At 43.5% G+C, this 22,542-nt stretch overlaps 1 protein-coding gene across 1 annotated transcript in view; it reads left to right on the top strand.

Moving 5' to 3' along the window:
* Positions 1 to 22,542, top strand: part of lgr6 (leucine-rich repeat containing G protein-coupled receptor 6) — a 37,909-nt gene that overhangs the window by 12,987 nt on the left and 2,380 nt on the right. The window contains exons 2-17 of the mRNA XM_008286131.1: positions 2,363 to 2,434; positions 8,447 to 8,518; positions 10,487 to 10,558; positions 13,612 to 13,827; positions 13,994 to 14,065; positions 15,960 to 16,028; positions 16,484 to 16,555; positions 16,699 to 16,770; positions 17,180 to 17,248; positions 17,693 to 17,764; positions 18,037 to 18,102; positions 18,212 to 18,283; positions 18,806 to 18,877; positions 19,430 to 19,555; positions 21,688 to 21,842; positions 22,389 to 22,469. Coding sequence (XP_008284353.1) covers positions 2,363 to 2,434; positions 8,447 to 8,518; positions 10,487 to 10,558; positions 13,612 to 13,827; positions 13,994 to 14,065; positions 15,960 to 16,028; positions 16,484 to 16,555; positions 16,699 to 16,770; positions 17,180 to 17,248; positions 17,693 to 17,764; positions 18,037 to 18,102; positions 18,212 to 18,283; positions 18,806 to 18,877; positions 19,430 to 19,555; positions 21,688 to 21,842; positions 22,389 to 22,469 — 1,430 coding nt within the window. The remainder of the gene's footprint in view (positions 1 to 2,362; positions 2,435 to 8,446; positions 8,519 to 10,486; positions 10,559 to 13,611; positions 13,828 to 13,993; positions 14,066 to 15,959; positions 16,029 to 16,483; positions 16,556 to 16,698; positions 16,771 to 17,179; positions 17,249 to 17,692; positions 17,765 to 18,036; positions 18,103 to 18,211; positions 18,284 to 18,805; positions 18,878 to 19,429; positions 19,556 to 21,687; positions 21,843 to 22,388; positions 22,470 to 22,542) is intronic.

The raw sequence follows: 22,542 nt of genomic DNA, 5'->3' as shown, positions 1-22,542 counted from the left end.
CTCAAAGGCATCCACACCCTCATTTCTGAAGCCCTTGGAGAGCTCTTTGGATCTTGGCTTGACGACACCACACACTTCACTAACAAAGAGAACAGCAGAGGTTTAAATAAGACATGTTCCACCTGTCACTCCTTAAGGAGAGTCTAATTATTGGCACCTAATCTGGAACCACTGATTTTAATTTTATGGATCTGAATTTGTGATAGATTACTTTTCCATGTGATCTAATCAGTATCTAAGAGGATCAAGAGTTTGCTTGTTCAAATAAGTAAAACAAAAAAAAAGTCTACACTTTCCTTTAGAGAGGTTTTTTTAAACATGATGTATAATTTTCAAGGCCTCACTCCAGGATATTTGTGGACAATATCAATCTATGTCAGCAACAGTATTGGGGGGGAAGCAATAAAAAGGTCAAGTTGCTTAAATCTGCATTTTGACACTGATATGCATTTTCCACATTTTGTATTTATTATATGTACTCATTAGTTTGTTCATTTACTTGCAACTGCAACATTTTCATTATAAACTGAAGGCTGGGTAAGACAAGCGGATGCAATCAACATGCAACTGGAAGCTAACACAGCTGGGATTACCACAAATATGTTGAATAAATATCCCATTCCTCCATAAACATTTGCCAAACCTTTATTGAATGTTTTGATACCTCCATTATTTTCTCTGGCTTGCAACGTCCTTCTCTTCTTTTATTGTGTCAATGCTACTTTTTTTTACTACTCTCCACAGCATATACATATAAAATGCTACTCCTGTGCCTGTGCTGTGCTTGCAGAACACTAGATCCAAACATCACAAAGACCAAATCATCAAACATATGAATAAAACTACCAAGAATAGACTGATAATACTGATGTGATGATGAAACTGGGGGGATCGACCACCCGTTTAGTTCTGTTATAACTGTCGTGAGAAAATCTGATTTTTCCCCTCAAAACTGATCAAAAGCATTCATCCTGCATGTGTCCACGAGTAACACCTTGAAGCCCTCTTTTTGCAGTCCAATTCGTAGCATGAAACATCCTTACAAGGGAACCCACTTGCCTTTCATTAGAAAATATTTAGTGTCGGCAGATGCTTCAAACATCATTTCTGACCTGCAAAAATTTCACGGTGAAAGGAAACAGTTAACATTGCAAATGCGTCACATGGTGAGAACACACCTCCTCCATCCATGTGACAGTCCACGTCCCATCGCCTGATGTTAACTGTTATCCTTGACAGGGTACCAAACTCTTGGTATATTAAATTTGTCTCGTCTGCTAATTATGACAGGCAACTCAAACACCCAGGCTTTTGAAGCAAAGTATTGCCATGCAGTGATTTTTCCACATCTCCCCTGAAGCTGGATATAGATCATGCCTGAGGACAGATCCATTCAGCCCCCCTGTCAGCTTGGCTGACTTGACAAACAAACATCCAGTGTGTCAAAACTCCCAACAGCGAAGGGCTTCTGAAAGCACAGTTTACACTCGCTAGCCTGGTGGTCTGGCTTTATGAGCAATGGTTAGTGTCATACACGCACACACAGACACGCACGCACATACAAACCTCGCTCCTCAAGACTCATGCAAGACCCCAAGGGCTGTGAAAGCAAAGAAGGGGTGACGTAACACCTCCTTGCTTTCATTGTGTTTAGCAAAGAGATGACCTTACATGACTGGAGCCGCAAGGTTATATATGTTTTCTACCAGAGGCTGACACATGAGTTGTCCTGAAGTGTTAAAAAAAAAGTCCTGTGTGCGTCAAACAAGTGCGCGTGTGCACGAACCTATCCGAGCATCCTGCACCTTTCCTGCTTTCACCGCAACGCAGCTGCGTCAACACTCGCCCCCCCAACACACTCTCTCACGTCAGTGTGTGTGTCAGAGAGGCAGAGAAATGGAGTGTGTCTATGTTATAGCAATGGACAAAAGGGGGAAGGAGGTGGTCTCCTGAGGAACTCGAGGAAGAGAAAAAAAAAAAAAAAAAAGGGGGACGAAGAAAGGGGAAGGAGAGAGATAGATATGAAGGGAGACAGAGGGGTCAGATCTGAGAGAACGTAGAGTGAGACATCTGGAAAAGAGAAAGAGTCACTGGGACGAGGAGGAAATTACAGCTGCCCAACAATGATTCATTGGGGAAAATTCTCCTCTACATCTCCCTTCTCCTCCCTTTCGTCCTCTCTACCTAACCCTCTAACCTCTCTCCCTCCGTCCTACTCCTCGCTCCTGGTGACTGATTGCCATGTGAAAAATGCATTCTAAACATTTGTAATTTTACATGTCCTGAGTACCTTCAAAGAACATTATTAAGGCCTCCGTTGATCGATACTTTGACATTCATGTGCTCCAATTTCTCCCTCTAGGGACTTGAGTATGAACAACATCAGTGAGATCCAGCCCAGAGCCTTCCATCGACTGCACCTGTTATCAGAGCTGTGAGTATCCCATCATTCAACTCACACTCAGCTAATAAACCTCAATTGTCGCAACGCACACAAGACAAGAAACAGCGATTCCCTGAACTGCTGATATACACAGACGTCAGTGATGAGGTTGATGGTTCTGGCCTTCCTCTGATCTCTCTCCTACCAGGAAACTGCCTGCAGCAATATGCTAGTAGATGCTGGGATGGCTGTACAAAAGGGGAACTGAAGGGGAACCTGATATTCACTCAGAGAGTGAATGCATGGTCCTTAAAGTATTTACAGAGCAGGTTCTGTGCTCAGCATCCAAGCCGCTGCTCTCTGGAACCTCCTTGATTTTGTTTCAGCTCGACAGCTCAGCAGGACCAGCACACGTAGACACAAACCCTTGCCAAGACAAACACACACTATAGGAGAACCTCAGGACAGCCCTGGAGAAATCGCAAAAATGTACGAGGATTTATGTTTTTCTTTTTTATAGAATTAGGCACGAGTAAAGTTAGCTATCGTTATGAATGTTTCGATATTGGTGCCATAACACAAAAATGTTAAAATACTTTTCTTGGCTGGCAACAAATACAATTTTACTTAACAAAATAAAGCTAAATAAACAACATATAATGATATTAAAACTAGGAGGAAAAAAAAAATCTATACTATGTGCCACAGATGCACTTCACAAATTCTAAAGTATCGGTTTTGTTCTCATGCAGCTCTTTGAAAACATTCGACCTCGCCAATGACTGATCTGACCACTCAGCAGAATTCAGCTCGGTTTGACAAAAGCTGCCCACAAACTCGCCCTCGGGGTGCGAATGTGTGCGCAAGTGTGTAGTGTGTTGTAATTCACGAGGGGGGCTTATGTGTGTGTGTGTGCGCGTCAGCCTTTGCATGATTATTTTACCTCTGAATCCTGCAGCGTGTCTCTCTGCGTCGGCTGTTTGAACAGTCCGCTGTTTTCTTTGCTAATTCTTGCAGCTGCAGCCTGTGAGGCATGAGCTAATGATGATGAAAGCAAAAGGTTAGCTGGATAACCGCTCGGTTCACTCCGAGTCGCGGTCGGACTGCGTCTGAACAGCAGAGCAATGAAACTTTGCGACACCTTAAAGTCAGAATATTGAATTCGAGACTTTGATTTATTCCGGTGTATCGAATTGCTGATGTGAACTTTGGCAGTCGTAAAAACGTTAAAGGTCAAATATTGCTGTTGGCGTAATAATGAGAACCACACACTACGGAGTGATGCTGAACATTGGGGCTGACATTTGTCTGCATTGGGGAAAAAGAGGGGTGGGGTGGGGGTCTTGGACGTGGCTCCACCTGCAGTGTTTGTCCAGAGACGATCCTCCCAGTGTTTTACAACCCCACTGATCTTGTTTCGTCTGTATTGCTCTCGAGTTGTGACACTTTATGGAGACATTCTGTTGCTTTGTAACTCTTCCAAGGAGGACGTTCCTGCCCTAAAGCCAAATTTTGAAAGTCTGCTGACCATTTCTGGACATGTGCTGAGACGATGATGACGTTCCAAAGGCAGGCACATCACGAGCACTTTTCTTTTCTTCTCTTTTTTTTTTTTGGAAATCTACTTCTGTCTAGGAGGTTTAGATAGATGGAGCCTAGCAGGTTATGGTAAACAGATTATAATTACAACAACTTATAGCGCTTAGAAAAGCAAACCAAGGCTCTAAACACAAACACGGTTGGTTTGAGAGAGACGGCTTTTGATGTGGGTCTGCTTGCAATGGTTGGTAGCACAGGGAGAGGCAAGGGCCAGGCGTGTTGTGACTGGTAGAGTGATAAATTGTTTGATGTTGGGCTCTACCTCGCTGCCTGCCCTCCCTCGCTCCGTCTCCCTCCCCTTCCAGTTCATTTCTACAGCCCCCCATCTCCATTTTACTGCAGGCTATTGCAAGCTGCAATCACTGCCTTTGATAGTTTTTCTACTTTTTCCTCACGTTTTTTTTTTTTTTTTTGCACTCACTACAATCTTACAAACCAAATCTGCTTATGGCAAAGAGTCCAACTTTCATCCTGTTTTACACCACAGGAAGAAGAAGAAGGGAACAATCTTATATACTTCAGAGTATCTCCTAAACGTAAATTGCATCCTGCTGCTCCTTATCTCTTTGCTCAGTTTGCAGCTCTATAGCATCAAAGTGCAAACAGTTAATCCCTTTGAACCTCAAGTGAGGTGATTAAATTAACTCACAAAGCAAGTAGCGAATCTCGCCAGGGAAAACATCCCTTTGATTCACAGCGGCATTAATATTGATAATAAGTTGTAGGTGTAATCATCCCTCCCTCCAGCCCTTTCTCTACCTTTAATTCCTTGTTTCTAAATATTCTATTGATCTCAGATTCCTCTTATTAAACCTTCATTTAACACTTTGATCAGCAAATTACCTCTTAATTCAAACACACAAACCTGCACGCAACTGTCAGTCAAACACAGCATTAAGCGAGGCGACTGGGAAGCAGACTGCGTGTCTATGAATTAATGAGAGGGCAGCAATGCCCACATCCAGGTAAAGACTCCAAACAGGTTACTCATCTACCCGGTATATCAAAGACATCCCCTCTTTTCAGACGTTCCGCTCTAATATCAAAGACGCGCTATCTATTCCCGGTCAAATTGCAGCTAAGAACTGGTAGAGGATGGGCTGAGGTGAAACTGCCCCCTAAGAAGCTCTTCCTGAAAACCACTTTAGAAGGCGGCAGTGCTTCCAGTCTATCATCATTATCAAAGTCAACGCTGTCCGTACCTCCAGAGATCGCATTTCACGTGCCTTTTTGCCTCCCCTCATAATCAGCCATTTCGGTTGAGTCTCTCCTGCTCATCTTATCATTATCTGTAACCATCATTCACCTTCTAATTATAGAGTTGAAATGAGGCAATTCATAGCAACCTGACAGGCGAAACAATCTGATTCCCTATCACTGCTGGCTTTGCCTCTTTGGATGCACAATATTGCCATCTTAAGTGAATGTGCTCAGAGTACAGTGTTATCTGCTCAAGATTGAAATTCCGATGCTGCCTTCGACAGTTTCCCCTAACTCTGGAGTATGGATCCACCCAGTCCTCTCCAGCCCTGTCAGGGTGCTGCAACTCTGTCTATAACACATATGAAATCCAAATGCAAGAGAAGTGATGAGTGGAGGCCGGTGCTGCCCTGCTTATCTTCCTCCTGGTGATAAGATTGTCTGCCGATAGGCCAGGACTATGACGTAGGTGAGGGTTAAGAGGTTACTATATTGGCTGTCTTGACGTTCCAGGTGCACCACACAGCTGGGACTGTCTAGATCCATCAAAACTTTTCTTTCTAATGTTTCCAGCATTATTTTTTTTAAGTCTGCACGTCTCTTTCTCTTCAGCCACACACATGGACAGACGCACCACGTGTCTATATTTTACTCCTGCTATTTCAGAGGTTAACTGCAGGTTAAGTGGTTGACCCTCAGGCTGGACCTGCGGGTCAACCACTTAACCAATCACATTTCTATTGATGGACCAAGGATGTAAGAGGTCATACATGCATATGTACTTACAGAAAACACTCATGCACAAATCATCCTCCGACTGATAAGACCCGTTTATTCTCTCTGCCTCCTTTCATCATCCACTGCTATCAACCGCCCCGGTCCTGCTGCCACTATGACTATCAGTACCTGAGATAGCATCCCAAAATATGATGCTGTCTTTGTTCTCCGGGTCTTTAATCTGTCATTTTGTTTATTGTTTTGAAGCAATAAGACACGGTGATACATAGGATAATCTGCAGTGGGGGTATGCTTCAGTAAAGCCCCCACTGATCAGCACCGATAGCAGGGTGGTCTCACCTTCGTTACCAGCTGCACCCTCTCCCCTGTTCTCTCCCATACGTTTGAACTACAATGGCCTTGTTTTACCTATGAATCATTTCAACAGTGCCGAATTCTTGAGGTGGAATTTTTATCTATGCGATACAGGGGCCAAGAACAATTCTAACAATCCCCAAATCAAATTAAATGAAAAAATAGTTGGAGCCACGGTTTGACAAGAGCAAGGCGCCTTTCATTACAACGAGATTGATGTGGAACGACTAGGAGTAAGTGTGGAACATTCACTCATACGTACAACCATTTACACGTACACACATAAATACACACACTGATATCATGGAAACACTTGCTCAACGGCAACTGTTTCGGTGTTCTGTTGATGTCTATCAAGAAAATTTCTTTCCTTTTTCAAACTCCATCTTCACTTTTGACATAATTATCCACTTGACAAATAAAGTCGACACTCTAATGCTGCTCTGGCTCCACTGGTGTGATTAATAGAGAAAGGCTGGGCTGGCACTAGGACGTGCACATCGTACCATTGCCTTAACTACGATGTTTGTTTTCTAAAACTTTAAATTACCGTTTTATTACGTTCTCTCGTAGAAAAGACATTTATTTTTCTTTGATGTTACCTATATCTTTTTCTCCATCCAGTGCATCTGTAACTAATCATTTGTGTTTGACCAAAAGAAGACGCTTAGGGGTCTTTGCAGAAATTTACTCGTGTCAGGACCTCAGCAAAGCCTACTGAAACAGTTTACTTCTGGAAAAGGGGCTATTGAAATTGCCCCTAGTGATGAAAACTCTCAAGCAAAAACTGAAATGGTAATAATATTAGAAATACGGACCTCTGAGGAGTAAGAGGGCAAAGATTTTGTTTTTATGAATGAAAATATGATCTAAGGGAAAGTTGGACTCTTGTATCTTACAATCGGGATGGATATTGAATTTGTAGGTGCTACGGTCCAATTCTCTGTCATATGTCTTTCATATTTGCGAGATCTCTATTAAGACATCGTGCGGTGCAGTTAATGTCTGTCTGAATGAGTTTTGACTGTGGTTTGAGAGGCACAGCTAAATGGCACCACAATAGCTTGGATGACGATCAGTCCGTTTTGTGTTCTACTACGCTGATGTGGGTGTCCGTCTGTGTGCGCCTGTGCGTGTTGATAAATACGAGCTCTCCTCGAGTTCTAAACTGAGCTAAGTGTGAGATTTGGCAGGCGTGGGCGTGGTTGTGCGGTTTGCCACTGCACAGTAATATGACTGAGACATGTTGACATGAGGATCAGATGTCAGAGGGAGTTTGCTGGGAGCCCTCGTCCATTACCATCTGGATGATAGTGGCTTGGAGAGGCAGACAGCGCTTTATACCAGTACTACAATATCCTGGCAACTTTGCCAGAAGGCAGGCTGCTTAGCATAAAGCCGAAATGTCAGGCAAAAGTCACCTATGGAGCATGGAGGAGGGTGCCAATGACTAACTTTTAACTTGTGTGTGTGTGTTTAATAAAAGTGGGTGGTCTCGAGCTGTGAAGAGCAAATCTGTGTTTAAACTGTGCTTCCAGCTTGTGACCTTGAGAGTTAGTCTGTTGGACTGAATATTATTTATTTGGACATCTTATACACACTCACAAATGACCATTAGGTGCCGTGTTTGATAAACAAACTGATTGGATTGCTTGTGTGAATGTGTGTGGTTTCTCTCCCTCGCTGTCCTCAAGGCCCCTCAGAATGGGCCCAATGTACCTCAAGGACATGGAAATTAGTGCGCGCGTTCACACGGCACACATGTGTTTGCGTGCACATATATGGTATACACCTTACAGTACACATACCCACATAAACGCACTCACATGCGCACGTATACTTCTGCGCTGCACTTGTTGACCCAGTCTCAGTCTCATTCAATTCACTTTTTACTCACTCATCAGAGCTCCCAGCATTGGTTAAAGTTTCAGGGTGTGCTTTGGGCCAATAGCAACCACACTGAAGGGAATAGAAAATTGTTATTTGCATACTGCCCCAACAGTAACCCCAAAGCAGTAACTCATATCACGACTTATTCCAAAAACGTGGAACAGAGTAAACAGCGAGACTTCTCTTGTGAGACTTGTACATTTTTATGTGATGTGATTATATTTCATTCTTTACTTTTATATTTTGCTCCGTCCCTTTTTGAAGTCCATGTTTCTCTTCTAGGCGTATCTCGGGGAATCAGCTGAGGTATATCTCGGGCCACGATCTCCAAGGTCTCAACAACCTCAAAGTTCTGTAAGTAACCTCCTCCTCCTCCCTCCCTCCCTCCCTCCCTCTCATCATGGGTTCCACTCCAAGCTTTTTTGGGGGGAAGGAGTTGTCCTCCTGCCTTGAATAAAACACACAGGCCACGCATCATTAAATGCAGTTAAAGTTTATGGACTGGGGTAGACCTGCCCTGCTTGCAGCTCCTTCATTTCTAAACAAGCCCTGTTTCTGTTGCAAGCATGCACGCACACACACACCACACACACACACACACAAGCCATCACAGGTGTAATGCAGAGACCTCCCAGTCACACCACCCACCGAGATTACAGCAAGTGACAGAAAAATTCACTTAAGAGCCCCATTCAAAGCTGTTCTCTTAACACCCCATTTCTCATACTGTGTTCATAGCCTTATGATCCATGGCCACCAACTGCTAGAGCTGCCGTGAAGTATTAAATCACGAAAAAGTGCAAAGCAGCCGTAAAAACCATAGTACCTTCTGACTTGGGAGTGCGGCATCTAATGAGTTGTGGCCATCTTTCTAGTGGGTGCAAGACAAGGGTTTTAAGGAGATTTTCATGAGCACTGGCAACTAACTCAATTCCTTTTGGACCCTGGCTGAGAAGAGTTTGAAAAGCAATGCCATAGAATATAAACTTAGCTTGCAAACTGTGGTTTGTAATTTGAGGGAATCTGGGGAATTACCAGGCACACAAGTTGATTTTCTTTCACCTTGCATTGTGAAACTCACCGAGACAGAATGAAGGAACCGGCCAGGAATCTTAGGATATTATGTCATTATTGCGGAAGGACACACATATCCTGAATTAATACACGTCTTGAAAGCATTCAAGCTTCACACTATAACACCATAGCAAACCTTGGATGGTCTCTTTGACCTCAGAGCAGCTGAGCTGTTCGTTTCCTTTCTTAATATATTAGTGAAAGTCAGGCCGTGTCAAACACAAATACACCGCTGACCTTGCGCAGGGTAACCGCAAGGTCCCTGCTGACTGTCTCTTACACACATACACACACACATACATACATACACACACACACACAGAAGGTTACGAACCCATAGTGTAGTACAGCACAGCCCCCTGTGGGGAATTTCTTTGAAACAGGAAAAGACTCAATTCAGTGTATTTATCATGGCATCATCATCCCAGTGGAAACATTCCCCTATTCCTTTTAAAACTAAGCTGTACTTCTTTTGCAGTAAAGCAGTCATGGAAGTCTATTGTGAAATATGCTACACTCAAAAAGCATGTGACACATTGAGTTGTGTCAATAAATATAGAAAAGTATGCTTTTTACATCTTGAGCCATCCAGAATGCACTACGGTATGCTCTCCTTTGACTCATAGCTAAATAGATCTGCATCATACATGCCAGAAGAGGCCTTAAAGTTACCTTATAACTTGCAAAAAAAAAAAAAAGGCTCAAGATTAATATATGATATAACCATTATTTGAGGCTCAGATTTTTAACTGCTATTGTAATACAAGACACTCACAGACTCTCAGTCAGGGACTATTGTGGCACCATGATGTCACATACCGGCACTGCTGCGCGACACATTGGAGACTTTACGCCGTTCATTTCTGTCGACTGCTCATGATAAAAAACTTATAGCGGGAGAAAGATAGAGAAAGCGAGGGAGGGCCAGGAAAGAGAGAGCGCTATTGTTTGCTCCCCACTTCCTCCTCGTTTTTTTTTTTTTTTTTTGCTCCATTCTTCTGAGAATGACATCAGCAGCCCACCCAAGGAGGTTCTCTTTCTCTTTTCCTCTACCCTTCATTCTCTGCTTCTCCTCAAGCTTGCACTGGCCCTTTCCTCCTTGTGTCAGATTTCCCTCGCTACGGAATTATTTGTTCTGCCTGATGTGCACACACACACACACACACAGACACACACATGCACTAAATACACTAAATCAGCTATAGACATGATACCTACATAACTGCATAATCTGTGTGTGCCTGTCAGGATGCTGCAAAACAACCAACTGGAGAGACTTCCTGACGATGCTCCCTGGGACCTACCCAACCTCCTGTCCTTGTGAGTCTTTCTCTCTGCACACACTAATCATGCTTTTCCACCTCATCCAGCACGGCGAATGAAACATCCCCCTGGCCACCCACGCATCTCGGCTCCAACCGCAAGCGCAGGTATAGAGTACCACTGACAAATTACAGACCGTACCCCGGTGCTGGCTGCAATAGTTCTGCGTTGGGCTCTGCAGTGCCTGACGGCGGGAGTCACAGCCTCATTGTGTCAGCGCAGTTCATGGTAGCATCTGGAAGCCATGAGGGAAACAGCAGACACTGCAGGCCAGGGAGAGCATCTCCAATGAGCTGTGAAACAACCCCATTTTCCATCAATTCCTCCCTCCCACCCCTCTCCCTCTTCCTCCTCCACCCCCCTAACTCCTCCGTTCATCTCCCCACCACCCACACTGCTATCCCCCTGGCTAATGAGAGTGTTTGGTGGCTTAATTGTCTAATCTGTAAGGTCAGCCTGCATGTGTGTGTGTGTGTGTGTGTGTGTGTGTGATAGTATGCATGTGGACCACCTCATCTATAATTCCTCACCCCCATCAACTTTCTACCGCACACATACTCCCCATCTCTGCTTTCCAAATTAATCTGTGCAAATATTCATAAAGCCATTTCCTCCATCATACAGACGCAATCAAATTGCTGGAGTTGTAACATATGAGGGTGGTGGTGGTGGGGGGGGGGCACGCACACATGTACCTCCTCTACCACCAACAACGTTTTCCCCCTGTGTCTGGTATAAAGCAGGCCCGCCCTCCCTCAATACAAGCCTGCAGACACACACACAAATGTACACACACATACTGTACATACAGGCTGTCCTTGTGTGAGTACGTGCTGTCACATATGATGTCTGTCTGTCTTCAGTTTGTGTGTGTGTTGTGAGCACAAGCGCGTGTGTGTGGTCTTCTCCCAAATTTTTCAGATAGAGATCGTCTCAAGTAATGAAAAACACGCACACACACACACACACACACACTGACACACTCACACACAGAGCCAGTGTATAGAGACGCACCTTGTCATTATAGTAATGATAAGCTCAGCGGAGAAAGATTACTGGAAAGGCTTTGGAGAGTGAAGCTTGTCGGCGCCTCTCATCGACATAAAACACACCAGGTAAAAAAGAAAAGGAGAGACGGCAACTGAGTCAGCGCATGGATTTAAAAAGCGGTACAAATGTATAAAGGAGGCTTTCATCCAAAATAAATCACGACTTAATCTCAGACGAGAATCCTTTTGTCAGCAGAGCAACTGATTCGAGAAATTTGTCTCACCGTTCAGGTAATTGCAGCACACAGTGCGACTGCTGTTGTTTAGCTTGGTCGTAAGCAGACTTGTTTTGGGTCCCAGCCTGCAGGTTAAATCGTGTAATCACAGCTTTAAATCAGAGCATCCCTGTCTTTTTTTTTTTAAAGTTTTACTCCACGGCAGTGAAAACGTGCTCCTCCGAGTTCCCTGTTGTGTAAAATTTGGGGCCATCTGGAGAAATGAACCAGCGCAGGCAGGTCCCCAGATCTCCTGGATCACTTAAGAGATCGTTCTTTTTCTGTCTCCGCTTCTCACTCCTGTAATCGTACGTCAGACTTTGATGTGATGGACAGGAAATAGTCTGCTTTATTGGCTTCTGTGGAACATTCCTGGTTCTGCCTGGGCCTTCTACAGACCTGGCAGGTCCACCCTCAGGAGCAATTATTATTTTGCCCTGGAGAACAACTCAGAAAGTTGAAGGGCCTTCCGCAGCTTTCATCCTGTGATTTGGGTCAGGGACAAACAATGTCCACAGTTGGAGCGCACAGGATGCGCGAGGAATGATGTTTGGTTCTGTGTTTAAAAAAAAAAAAAAAAAAAAGTGTTCTCAGGAAGTAGACACGATAAAAAATTTCTTGAAGCTGTCTGTGTCACATTCGCGAGTATTTACATATCTGCTGGAGGGTGTCTCTGTGTGTGAGCATCTGCCAGTGTATACAGTTGCTCTCCTGATGGAAAATTTCCCTGGGGAGAAAAGTCCAGAGTTCAGAGTTCAAGTTCAGATTTCACTTTGATGATGCTCTTTGTTTGGTGAAACCTCAGAGGGGCGAGGAGGAGCTGCAGTGCGAGAATCAAAGAACCTCGGCGGAAGATTGATAAGGGAGGATGTTTGAAAGACGAACAAGAGTTAAGGACTGAGATGCAGAGGGGTTTACGGCGGCTACGAGTGAATCAATGAAGATGTAAGAAACAAAATGTGAGTGTGAGAGAGGCCGGAGGGAGGAAAATGAGATTAATGACCTAGTGTGAAGGGCCAAAGAAAGAAGAATAGCAAGAGGAAGTGGTCTCAGCTTGTCAAGTCTGCCCTGAGGGGATCATTCATCACTATCGACAGCGTGTATGCATGTGTGTATTTACGTGTGGGGTGTGTGTCCGTACTTATTGCCTGTGGGTTTAGGGCGCTGAGGGAGAGAGGGGACAAAGGTTTGTTAGGTTCTGGAGAGATGAAAGTGCATGTGTTAGAGTGGATGTGTGTGTCTCCACCGTCATAGCTTCATTAGCCCAAAGAAGTTGTGTTTGCGTCTGAGTGGTGGAAACATCGGGGACCGATAGTGACAGAGACACTGCAACGGAAAGAATGAAGCGAGGAGGAAGAGCTGAAGATGCGTCTTTAACTGTTCCTTCTTCTGTCTTTTGCCTTTTTTTTCCTCCCCAGACAGTCAGGAAAGAAAGCTTTACACAACACGAGCAAGATGAGGACGAATAAAACAGGCTCGCCTCAGTCGTTCCTGCATGTTTTTCTCATCTTACGTTTTATACATGTCTGTGCTGGTGAAGCTTGACATGGCTTATTTAGCATGGGTATAAATCATAATGAGCAACTTCTAACAAGGTGCAGCAAAGATGAAAGAAGGAGAATAAAGGATGTGTAATTCTTATAATAACCTTCCTGTAAGCCAAAGCGTTTCAATGCCACGACACACAACCCCTAATGCACACATAAGCACAGACGCACAGAAGCGAGCACGCTGTACTTAGACGTGGTGATTATCTCGCTAAGCTCAGTTCCTCTCACCCCTGCAGGCGTCTCGACGCTAACCTGTTGTCTGAGGTTCCAGCCGAGGCCTTCAGAGGCGTTCGCTCCCTGAGACACCTGTGGCTGGATGACAACTCCCTAACAGAGATCCCGGTGATGGCCCTGGACTCTCTGCCCTCGCTGCAGGCCATGACGCTGGCCCTTAACCAGATCACACACATCCCAGATTACGCATTTACCAACCTCTCCGCCCTCGTCGTACTGTAAGTGACATCTTGATTTGTTTACTTAGAACTGGAGTCTGGGTTTCTCAGCTTACCAGAGAAATTATTTGTTCCACTGACTTGGGTCAGTAATGACTGCAGTGTGGAAACGTTTTTGAGAAAGTAATTTCTGATTTGTTGAAAAATATTTATGGCCTTTTTCCAGGCATCTCCATAACAACCACATCCAGACCATGGGCTCAAGATGTTTTGAAGGTTTACACAGTCTGGAGACACTGTGAGTATCTCACACGTACACACAATCGCACACACATGCTTTTTAACAGTGGCTACTTTAAGAAAATATACTTTTCACAGTCTTACACATGCACAAACTCACATGCACGCAACGTGAAGTGATTTCATTCCTCAATGAATACCTCCTTGTTTCCCCAAACACTGATGGAAGCTTAGTGATAACAAAGTATCAGCAAGTATCAACATTCATTTGGTATAGCAGTGTTTACAGCAATCACATTGCCTTAGAATAACCCTAGGATGCATGAAGAAGTACCTGACATATAATCTCAGCGGTAATACGACCAAGAACCATCAATTCACTCACATTGTGTGTCTGACTACAGCCTTGTTTTTTTTTTGTCTGAGTAAAGGTGATTGATGTTACTTGGAAGGCTAAAATTAATGTGTTTTTATAAATCATATGCAACAAGTGTGCCAAAACAATAATATAGTGTAGCGCTAAATTGTAGTCATAATGATTAATGTCCTGGTAATTTCAGCAGGTGCTTGTACGTTTCTCAAAACCACAACGAACAAATGAACGACAGGAATGCGAAGATGAAAAGATCCTTTTTGATTACTTTGAAGTATCGTCAACAGATTCCTCCGTGTTTTGTATAAATAATCGCCAAGCAGTGCTAAGGTCAAGTAAAGCGCAAGCGCGGCTACAGGAAAGTTTTGCGAGAGTACGTGCCGTAGCTTCGATAACTCCATCACAACCACGCACCAATATGCACGAACACCGCCACACAGTCTCATGGAGGAGGTGGAGAAAGAAAGCGAGAGAGATTGCAACTGCGTCTCCTGCAAAATTCATGGTGGTCTGATGAAAACGCTGTTTCTGGCATGCCGCTTAACAACCTGTTGAAGTGTAAAAAAATTATGCGTTCCTTTTTATGAGCACGTGTGTGGGCACATGCATGTGTGCGTAGAAAAAGCGAGCACTTCTTGCCTGTGCAATCATAAGCGTACGGCTAGCTTTACACTCAACTTAAAAGCCATTATCCATGCTGGGAAATGTGGGGAAACATGGTGTAAGTCAGGGAAGCCACGGTTTAGGGGATGAAGGGGAAACTAGAGAATGTGAAAAAGAGGGATGAAGCTCTCTGGACCAGAATAGTGTGTGTTAAAGTGTTTGGGCCGTCAGCGGTGGGGAGAGACAGATGATTCAGCGGGATAAGATGACAGGTGTCATTGACGTGGGGATTGTGCTGGTATGAGGGGTTAATCTCTCACAGAGGCCTTGCTTATGAGAAATACGAGAGACCATCTGCATCACCACCACCCTCCCCAACCCCTAGCGTGTATTATAAAATCATTACTACGTGGAGTCGTCCAGGGGCCTGCTGGAAAACGCAACGGCGTATGCAAACAAGACTGAACAGTCGCAGACAGACAAACATTTCAGAACAGCCAGCGAAAAACATACACAGTAGTCTCAAAGTGCATCATCAAGCGGCATCTGGAGTATTGAGAATCGGCAACGGCAGCATATACATGCACACATGTCCTGGTATATGTTTTAACATAGCAAAGCACACACTTGTACGCAAGCAGACGCATGCACACGAGCACATCTACAGAATATACTCACATACCGGCAAGAAATACAGTAAAGCCCCTTTTCCTGCCACCTGCACATAAACTGTAGCAATGATTGTTTTCATACAGTGTTTCCTAGAAAGCCAATGAGACCAAGACCTTAATATTCAGGTCAGAGCAGCAAAGGTCAAAGGTCACACTCAAACTTCAGTCTACAGCTGTCTGTCTCTATGCATGCATATCCAATCAGATGCACACACAGATTAAGATTTTCATTGCAGGGACTTTAAACCTCCGTTAAGTCATCAACTGAACAAACTTTTTTAATAATAACACTCTCTCTCTCGCAGGGATTTAAACTACAATGATCTGCAGGAGTTCCCCGTGGCCATCAGGACACTGAGCAAACTTCAGGAACTGTGAGTCCACACGCGCACGCACATACACGGAAACACACCTGCCTGACATGACTATCATGGTTGCGTTATCCCAAGTAATCCCGTTAAGTGATTTTAATGTGGCACTCGGATACAATCTCTCTCGCCCTAAGCAGGTGCTGGCTACACACCCACGCAGCCGCTCGCTGCACGTACACACAGATGCGCGCGCACGCACACACAAGCCATGTTTTCCCTCGACTTCAGCAGATGTTCTGCAGCGTGCATATGTGTCACAGATACAGCGTATGTGTGCGTGTTTACATCTCATGTATCCCAAAATGTTTTTCAGCTGTGCAATGGCAGGTGCAACATGAGGACATATGACTTGCCTCTTGCTCGCAAACACGCTCCGTCACTCCTGCACACACACACTCACAAAATCAGAAACATATTGATAGACGGATTTGACTAACAGTATGTTTTTATATTTGCAGGGGCTTTCATAACAACAATATCAAAGCCATCCCTGAGAGGGCCTTTGTGGGAAACCCTCAGCTCCAAACCATGTGAGCTTAACGCTTATCCTTGTTGCTACACTGTGCACATATTAGATAAACACGCAACTAAAATTACATGTCAGCGTCAGGCACAACACAACAACCATTAATCAGCACTCGTCTGAAATGTTTTTTCTCTCTTTTTCTTGCAGCCACTTCTACGAGAACCCCATCCAGTTTGTGGGAAAATCTGCTTTCCAGTTCTTACCTAAGTTGCACACGCTGTAAGTATGCGGTCAGTAGAAACCATTCCAGTGAGTTAGCCCAAACACTGTTTAAATCATCCTCTGTCCCTTGCAGTGAGAGTTGAGTGGACATGTGTAATGGCCTACTGAATGATGTTGTGTTAGCGTATTGCTGCGCTGTGTGCTGATGTGGTAAGAGAGAGTATGTTGTAAGAACATGTTGAATGGTGTGACTTATGATGTCTAGTGAGACAGCCAAAACAGCCTGTGTTGATGTTGGAGGAGAAGTTTGATGGTTGAAATGAGCTGTTAGACAAGGTCTGTGTACACGCATGTGTGTGTAAGTGAAGGGGGGAGAGAGAGAGAGAGAGAGAGAGAGAGAGAGAGAGAGAGAGCAAGCAAGAGAGAGAGACAGTTGTCTGATACTTTTTTCCTTGTTTGACTGCAGTTCTCTTAACGGGGCAACCCAGATTCAAGAGTTCCCTGATCTGAAAGGAACAACCAGCCTGGAAATTTTGTGAGTGTCTCCTGTAACCCCCGCTTCCACCTCCACCTCCAGACACACAAACACACATAAATATAAATAGCACATTTCACTGAGAGGCTTCACAAAATATAGCAACAAAGAATGCGAAAAGCCACCGAGGACGGAGATACAATCCCAGGAGCCAATATACTATCTGAGAGGGGGAAAAAAAAAAGTGGAGCGAGATAAGACTCACACAAAGCAAGCTGAAACAAAAAGAGAGAATGTGTGTGTTTTAGGATTCTAGGAGAGACAGGGAACGAACAGGAGACTCGCAGAAGGATTGGGAGGGGCAGGCTAGTTATGCCAGTCAGTGACAGGTTTGGCGAACCTACACAGCTGCCTGTCTGACCAAGTTAGACTCACAGGACTGGGGGATCCTTTCGCTTGCTTGCACTTCGACAATGATCAGAGGATCCTTTTTTTTCTCTATAGGACGCTGACTCGAGCTGGTCTCTCAGCTCTCCCTCTGGATCTATGTGAGCAGCTGCCTCGCCTTAGGGTGCTGTGAGTACACACACACACACGCATGGGGAGAGAGTGAGAGGTATAAAAAGTGATACACAAAACCCAACAGTGGAGAGCTGTGCCCCCGAGCAATCACTCATACAATCACTTCTCTATGAAATCCAATCACCCGCCCCCCAAAAAATTAATGTCCTGTGTATCGCCTTGCTCACAGAGCTGACACTCAAATAATCCTGTCACCCCCATAATTTCCCACACTATAAATCCACAGCTGGTCACTGTGTTTATGTGCGCTTTGTGTTCTGTTGCAGGGAGCTATCATACAACCAGATAGAGGATCTGCCCAGCTTTTACCACTGCTCAGCATTGCAAGAGATGTGAGTACTTTGACTAGCCAACATAATCACACACTTGTGCATGAGAATTTGTTTACTTCTGCCCATTTTTGCATTGTATATACGTAAATCTATGTACTTTTCTCAACAGAGGGCTACAACATAACCAAATCAGACGGGTAGAGTCAAGCACCTTCCATCAGCTCACTTCACTAAGAGCACTGTGAGTCAACTTTTGCTCATTTTCTCCCACATGTCGCATTATTATTTTCTTTGAAATCCATTGTCTGGATCAGTGGTTCCCAACATCATCAGGACCCGGCAAAGGAGTCACAAGATGTACGTGTATGAGCGATTTCATCAACTGGATTGCTGGAAAGAAAAGCAAAACATAGTTCTGTTATACAAAATTTGCTTTATCTCCGAGCCTTTGTTCTTATGAATTATGACAGTTTGACCTTGTTGTAGCTCAAAATATATTTAATTGAAGCAATATGTGGAGGAGACAAAAAAACAAAACAAAACTCGTAACATGATGAGGTGTTAGAAGAAGACACTGATTCATTTTAAGGAGTCGTAGCCAAGAAAGTTGGGAATCACTGATTACAATCAAACTATATAGATTTCTGACTTATGACTGACATCTAGTGGTAATATACAACACTAAGAGACGTATACAATTTGGAGCTATTTCATCCTCTCACTCAATTTCAGTTCACCTTGATTCTTTTTTTTCATCTGACAGTGACCTTAGCTGGAACATAATCGAGTGGATCCACCCAGATGCCTTTGCCTCACTTCACTCTTTGATCAAACTGTGAGTAAACACAGATACACAGCAGTCACTAAAACTTTTCTACCTCTCATCTGCTACTTCTGCAGTGTCACTCTTCTCACGTAAAAGGCATGCAAAATTTATTTATCTTTAATTAAAGTGAAGTGGTATGTCAAAGCCCTGGGCTTACACAAACACTCCATACTTGACTTCGTATGCCACACAAAACCTATCGTTTTTGGCTGAGTTTGCAGAGAACGTTGAAACGCATTTATTGTTTGAAAAACCCGTCTGTGTGGCCAGAGCCACATCTCAGGTCATGCCAATAAAAAAATTGCTTCATTGTGCGAAGACTGGTTGACGTTTGCCTAGCTAAACAAGCAGATACTCCACATCTGACAGAGACTATTATCTGGGGGTGGGGAATTTGATCGTTCTTTGAACAGTTTTAAATATCAAAGAGACAAAGTGTTTTTGTTACCGAGGACGACCTTCGGCAATATCTGAAATAAAAACACATTTTGCAAACGTCAGCTTGATCTGACACCCGTCGCCTTCTGTTTCTTCCCCAATTTCTTTCTATGTTTATCTCAGGGACCTGACTGAGAACCATCTCAGCTCAGTACCAGTTGCAGGTTTGGGCGGTCTCACCCATCTCAAGCTGAGGGGGAACACAGAGCTATACGAGGCCTTCAGTCCCGATCACTTCCCCCATATGAGGTAACATACAAACACACTATTTAGAATCATCCAATGCTTTCTTGATTAATATTGTCTCCCATATGTTCTTTCATATTTTGCTTTTTCAACCTGTTTTGAATGACAGCATTTAGGATACACTTGGGAGTGTAATGAACAATGCATCCTTTCCTTTTCTTCCTCTGGCAATTTTCTATTAATATTGTTAATTTACCAACACCAGCCAAGTCTGACAATCGAGTAATTACATTATACCCCCTCAAGCCTTTCCTGAGCTGAACTACAACAATGAGCAAACATTTGTAACAGCAAGTTAGCTCTTGTTACAAAGATCCCTTAGGGTGCAGTGAAGCAAAAATGAAGAGAGTGTTTCACAGACAATGGAGATGGCATGTGATCAATTTTCAATGTCAGCATTGCTGTAGAGCATTGGCCAAAACAGAATTGTGGCAGAAAACCATTTCAAAAGCACTCTTGAGGTACAGTAAATGTTTCCATAACAAAGTTGGCTTATCCAGCTTCAGAAAAATACACGTTTCACTTTCATTTTTCCTAAAGATGACTCTCTGTATTCATTAAAGAATACAGTCTCTGTGAAAAAATTTTTTCCCCCCCCAGATGTTTCGCCATTTAATTGCATTTCAACCTTGAATCATGCTCAGTTTAATTTGGCATTTTGACAAGAATTTACAAAAACAACTACAAAGTAATGGCAATCTATTCAGATTTTATAACGTAAAGTAAGTGATTGCATATGTATTCTCCCCCTTTAAAGTGATCCACTTTATTCAACACAGGTGCGGCCAACTTGTGCCAGAAGTCACGTAATTAGTGAGATGGAGATCATCTGAGTGCAGTGATTGTGTCTCAAATGACTGTAGTATAAAGACACCTGTATCTTGGTTGTTCACCAATCAAAGTTTAATAGGAAAGTGGCACAAAACCTCATATTAAACCTCAACTAGAGTTCACCAGAAGGCATGTGTGAGACCGAAGAGAACTAGAAGAAATTTTTTTGATAGAAGTATAATTATGCTTTTTGGCCATTAGACTAGAAGCTATATTTGGTGAACACCAAATATTGCATATCATGAGCATCATGATGTGGGGATGCTTCTCGGCAGAAGGCCTTACGGGGCTTCTAAAAGTAGAAGGTAAAACGACTGAAGCTAAGTATAGAAAAATCCTGGAAAATAAGCTGAAGCAGTCTGCAAGAGAACTGCATGACAATGACCCGAAGCAAACAGCCAAAATTACACGAAACGGTTTAAAGACAGCCCTGTGATAGACTGGCAACCTGTCCAGGGTGTCCCCTGCCTTCGTCCGAAGTCGGCTCGGATAGGCTCCAGCTCCCCCGTGACCCTAGTGAGGATTAAGCGGTGTGTAGATGATGGATGGTTTAAAGACAACAAGATGAATGTCAGAGCTGTGACCTCAGTCATTTGGGAATTTGTGCCTGGACTTAACAAGGGCCGTTCACTCATGATCCCTGTTTAGCTTGAGCAGTTTTACAAAGAACAGTCTAAAAAACATTGCACTGTACAGGTGTGCAGGGCTGACTGAGATATAGCCACATAGGCTCAGCGATGTAATTGCAGACTTGAAGGGTGCAAATACTTACACAATCACTTATTTTACATATTAGGGTTTTTTTTAACAAACTGATACAACATTGTAGAAATCTGCTTTCAATTAAGAGTCTCTTTTTTTTGTAAATTCTTGTTATTGTGACCTTGATGCAACGTTAAAAAGCAATAAAAGGGGGAAACTTCCATGGGGGTGAATGCCTTTTATTTGCACTGTAGATTCTCCTTTTCCCCCAAATCTGTCTCTTAAAGTACTTGCAAACAATAAAACTTTGTGTTTGCTGTTGTCGTTCTCTGTGATGTGTTGTCAACACTTGAAAGCACCTAAGAAAAAAAATGTTCAAATGACTAGTATTAAACTATCCTGCAACAGAAAGCACTTGAAGGTCTTTTGTTTTTTCAAAACAGTTCACAATTGTACCTAAAAGCCATTTAGAGAATGCTCAATCACGAACTTCAATCGAGTTTAGCAGTTTTTTTCTTTTATTTTCTTGCATACTTGTTTATACTACCTGCTGTGGTTTTTTCTGATGTTTTGTCGACACTGTTCCCGTCTGTTTGGCACAGGGTGATAGAGATGCCTTACGCCTACCAGTGCTGCGTATACGGTTCCTGTGATAACTACAAACCAGCCAGTCAGTGGGACACCGAACAGAGCAACACTAACGAAGATCTACACAAGAGGACCGTGGCCATGTACCCCATCCACGGTGACACGCACTGTAAGACAGCTCGTACTCACAATATCTGCAAATGCACAGTACACATGGCGCACACGCGGAACGTAATAGATGGAAATCTGAGCCTAGCCCCATATGTCAGTGTTTAAACTTCCATGTTGGCTCTTCCAACGTTCCTGTGGCTGGCATAAAATATAAACACAAATAAACCAAAATTAGGCTGAAATTAAAACCACTTAACCTACACCATTAAAGCTGAAAATAAACAATTGCTGAGTGCACAAAAAAAGATAATAACAACAAAAGATGATTAAACCATGACATGACACTGATTAAAATTTATTCACCTTTAATTGTTAGAAAAACATGTTGATAATTAACTGAAAGTGCCAGTTAGCTTCAAGAAATATTTTCTCTGTCTACAAAAGCTCCCCTCCTTTCACAATTGCAAAAACTCCCTACAGCGAGTGCTAGAAATAATCTACCATGTGTATACACATGCAGAATAAACTATCAGGGCGCCGCACACAAGCATGTTACACAACAGAATTGGATCTGAATTTCAACCCCATCGATGCTTTCTTCCAGATGACCCTGACCTGGAGGAATTTCAGCTAGAAATAGAAGAATCCAAGCTACAGACCAGTGTCCAGTGCACACCCACACCTGGTAATGCAAATTCCACCTGTCCTGCTGTGATATAGCTGTCATTTAGTTGTGACAAGGTTAAAGAAAACTGAGG

The sequence above is a fragment of the Stegastes partitus genome, unplaced genomic scaffold (assembly GCF_000690725.1).
Source record: "Stegastes partitus isolate 25-593 unplaced genomic scaffold, Stegastes_partitus-1.0.2 Scaffold435, whole genome shotgun sequence".
NCBI classification, from domain to species: Eukaryota; Metazoa; Chordata; class Actinopteri; family Pomacentridae; genus Stegastes; species Stegastes partitus.
This window is presented reverse-complemented; position numbering and strand designations above follow the sequence as displayed.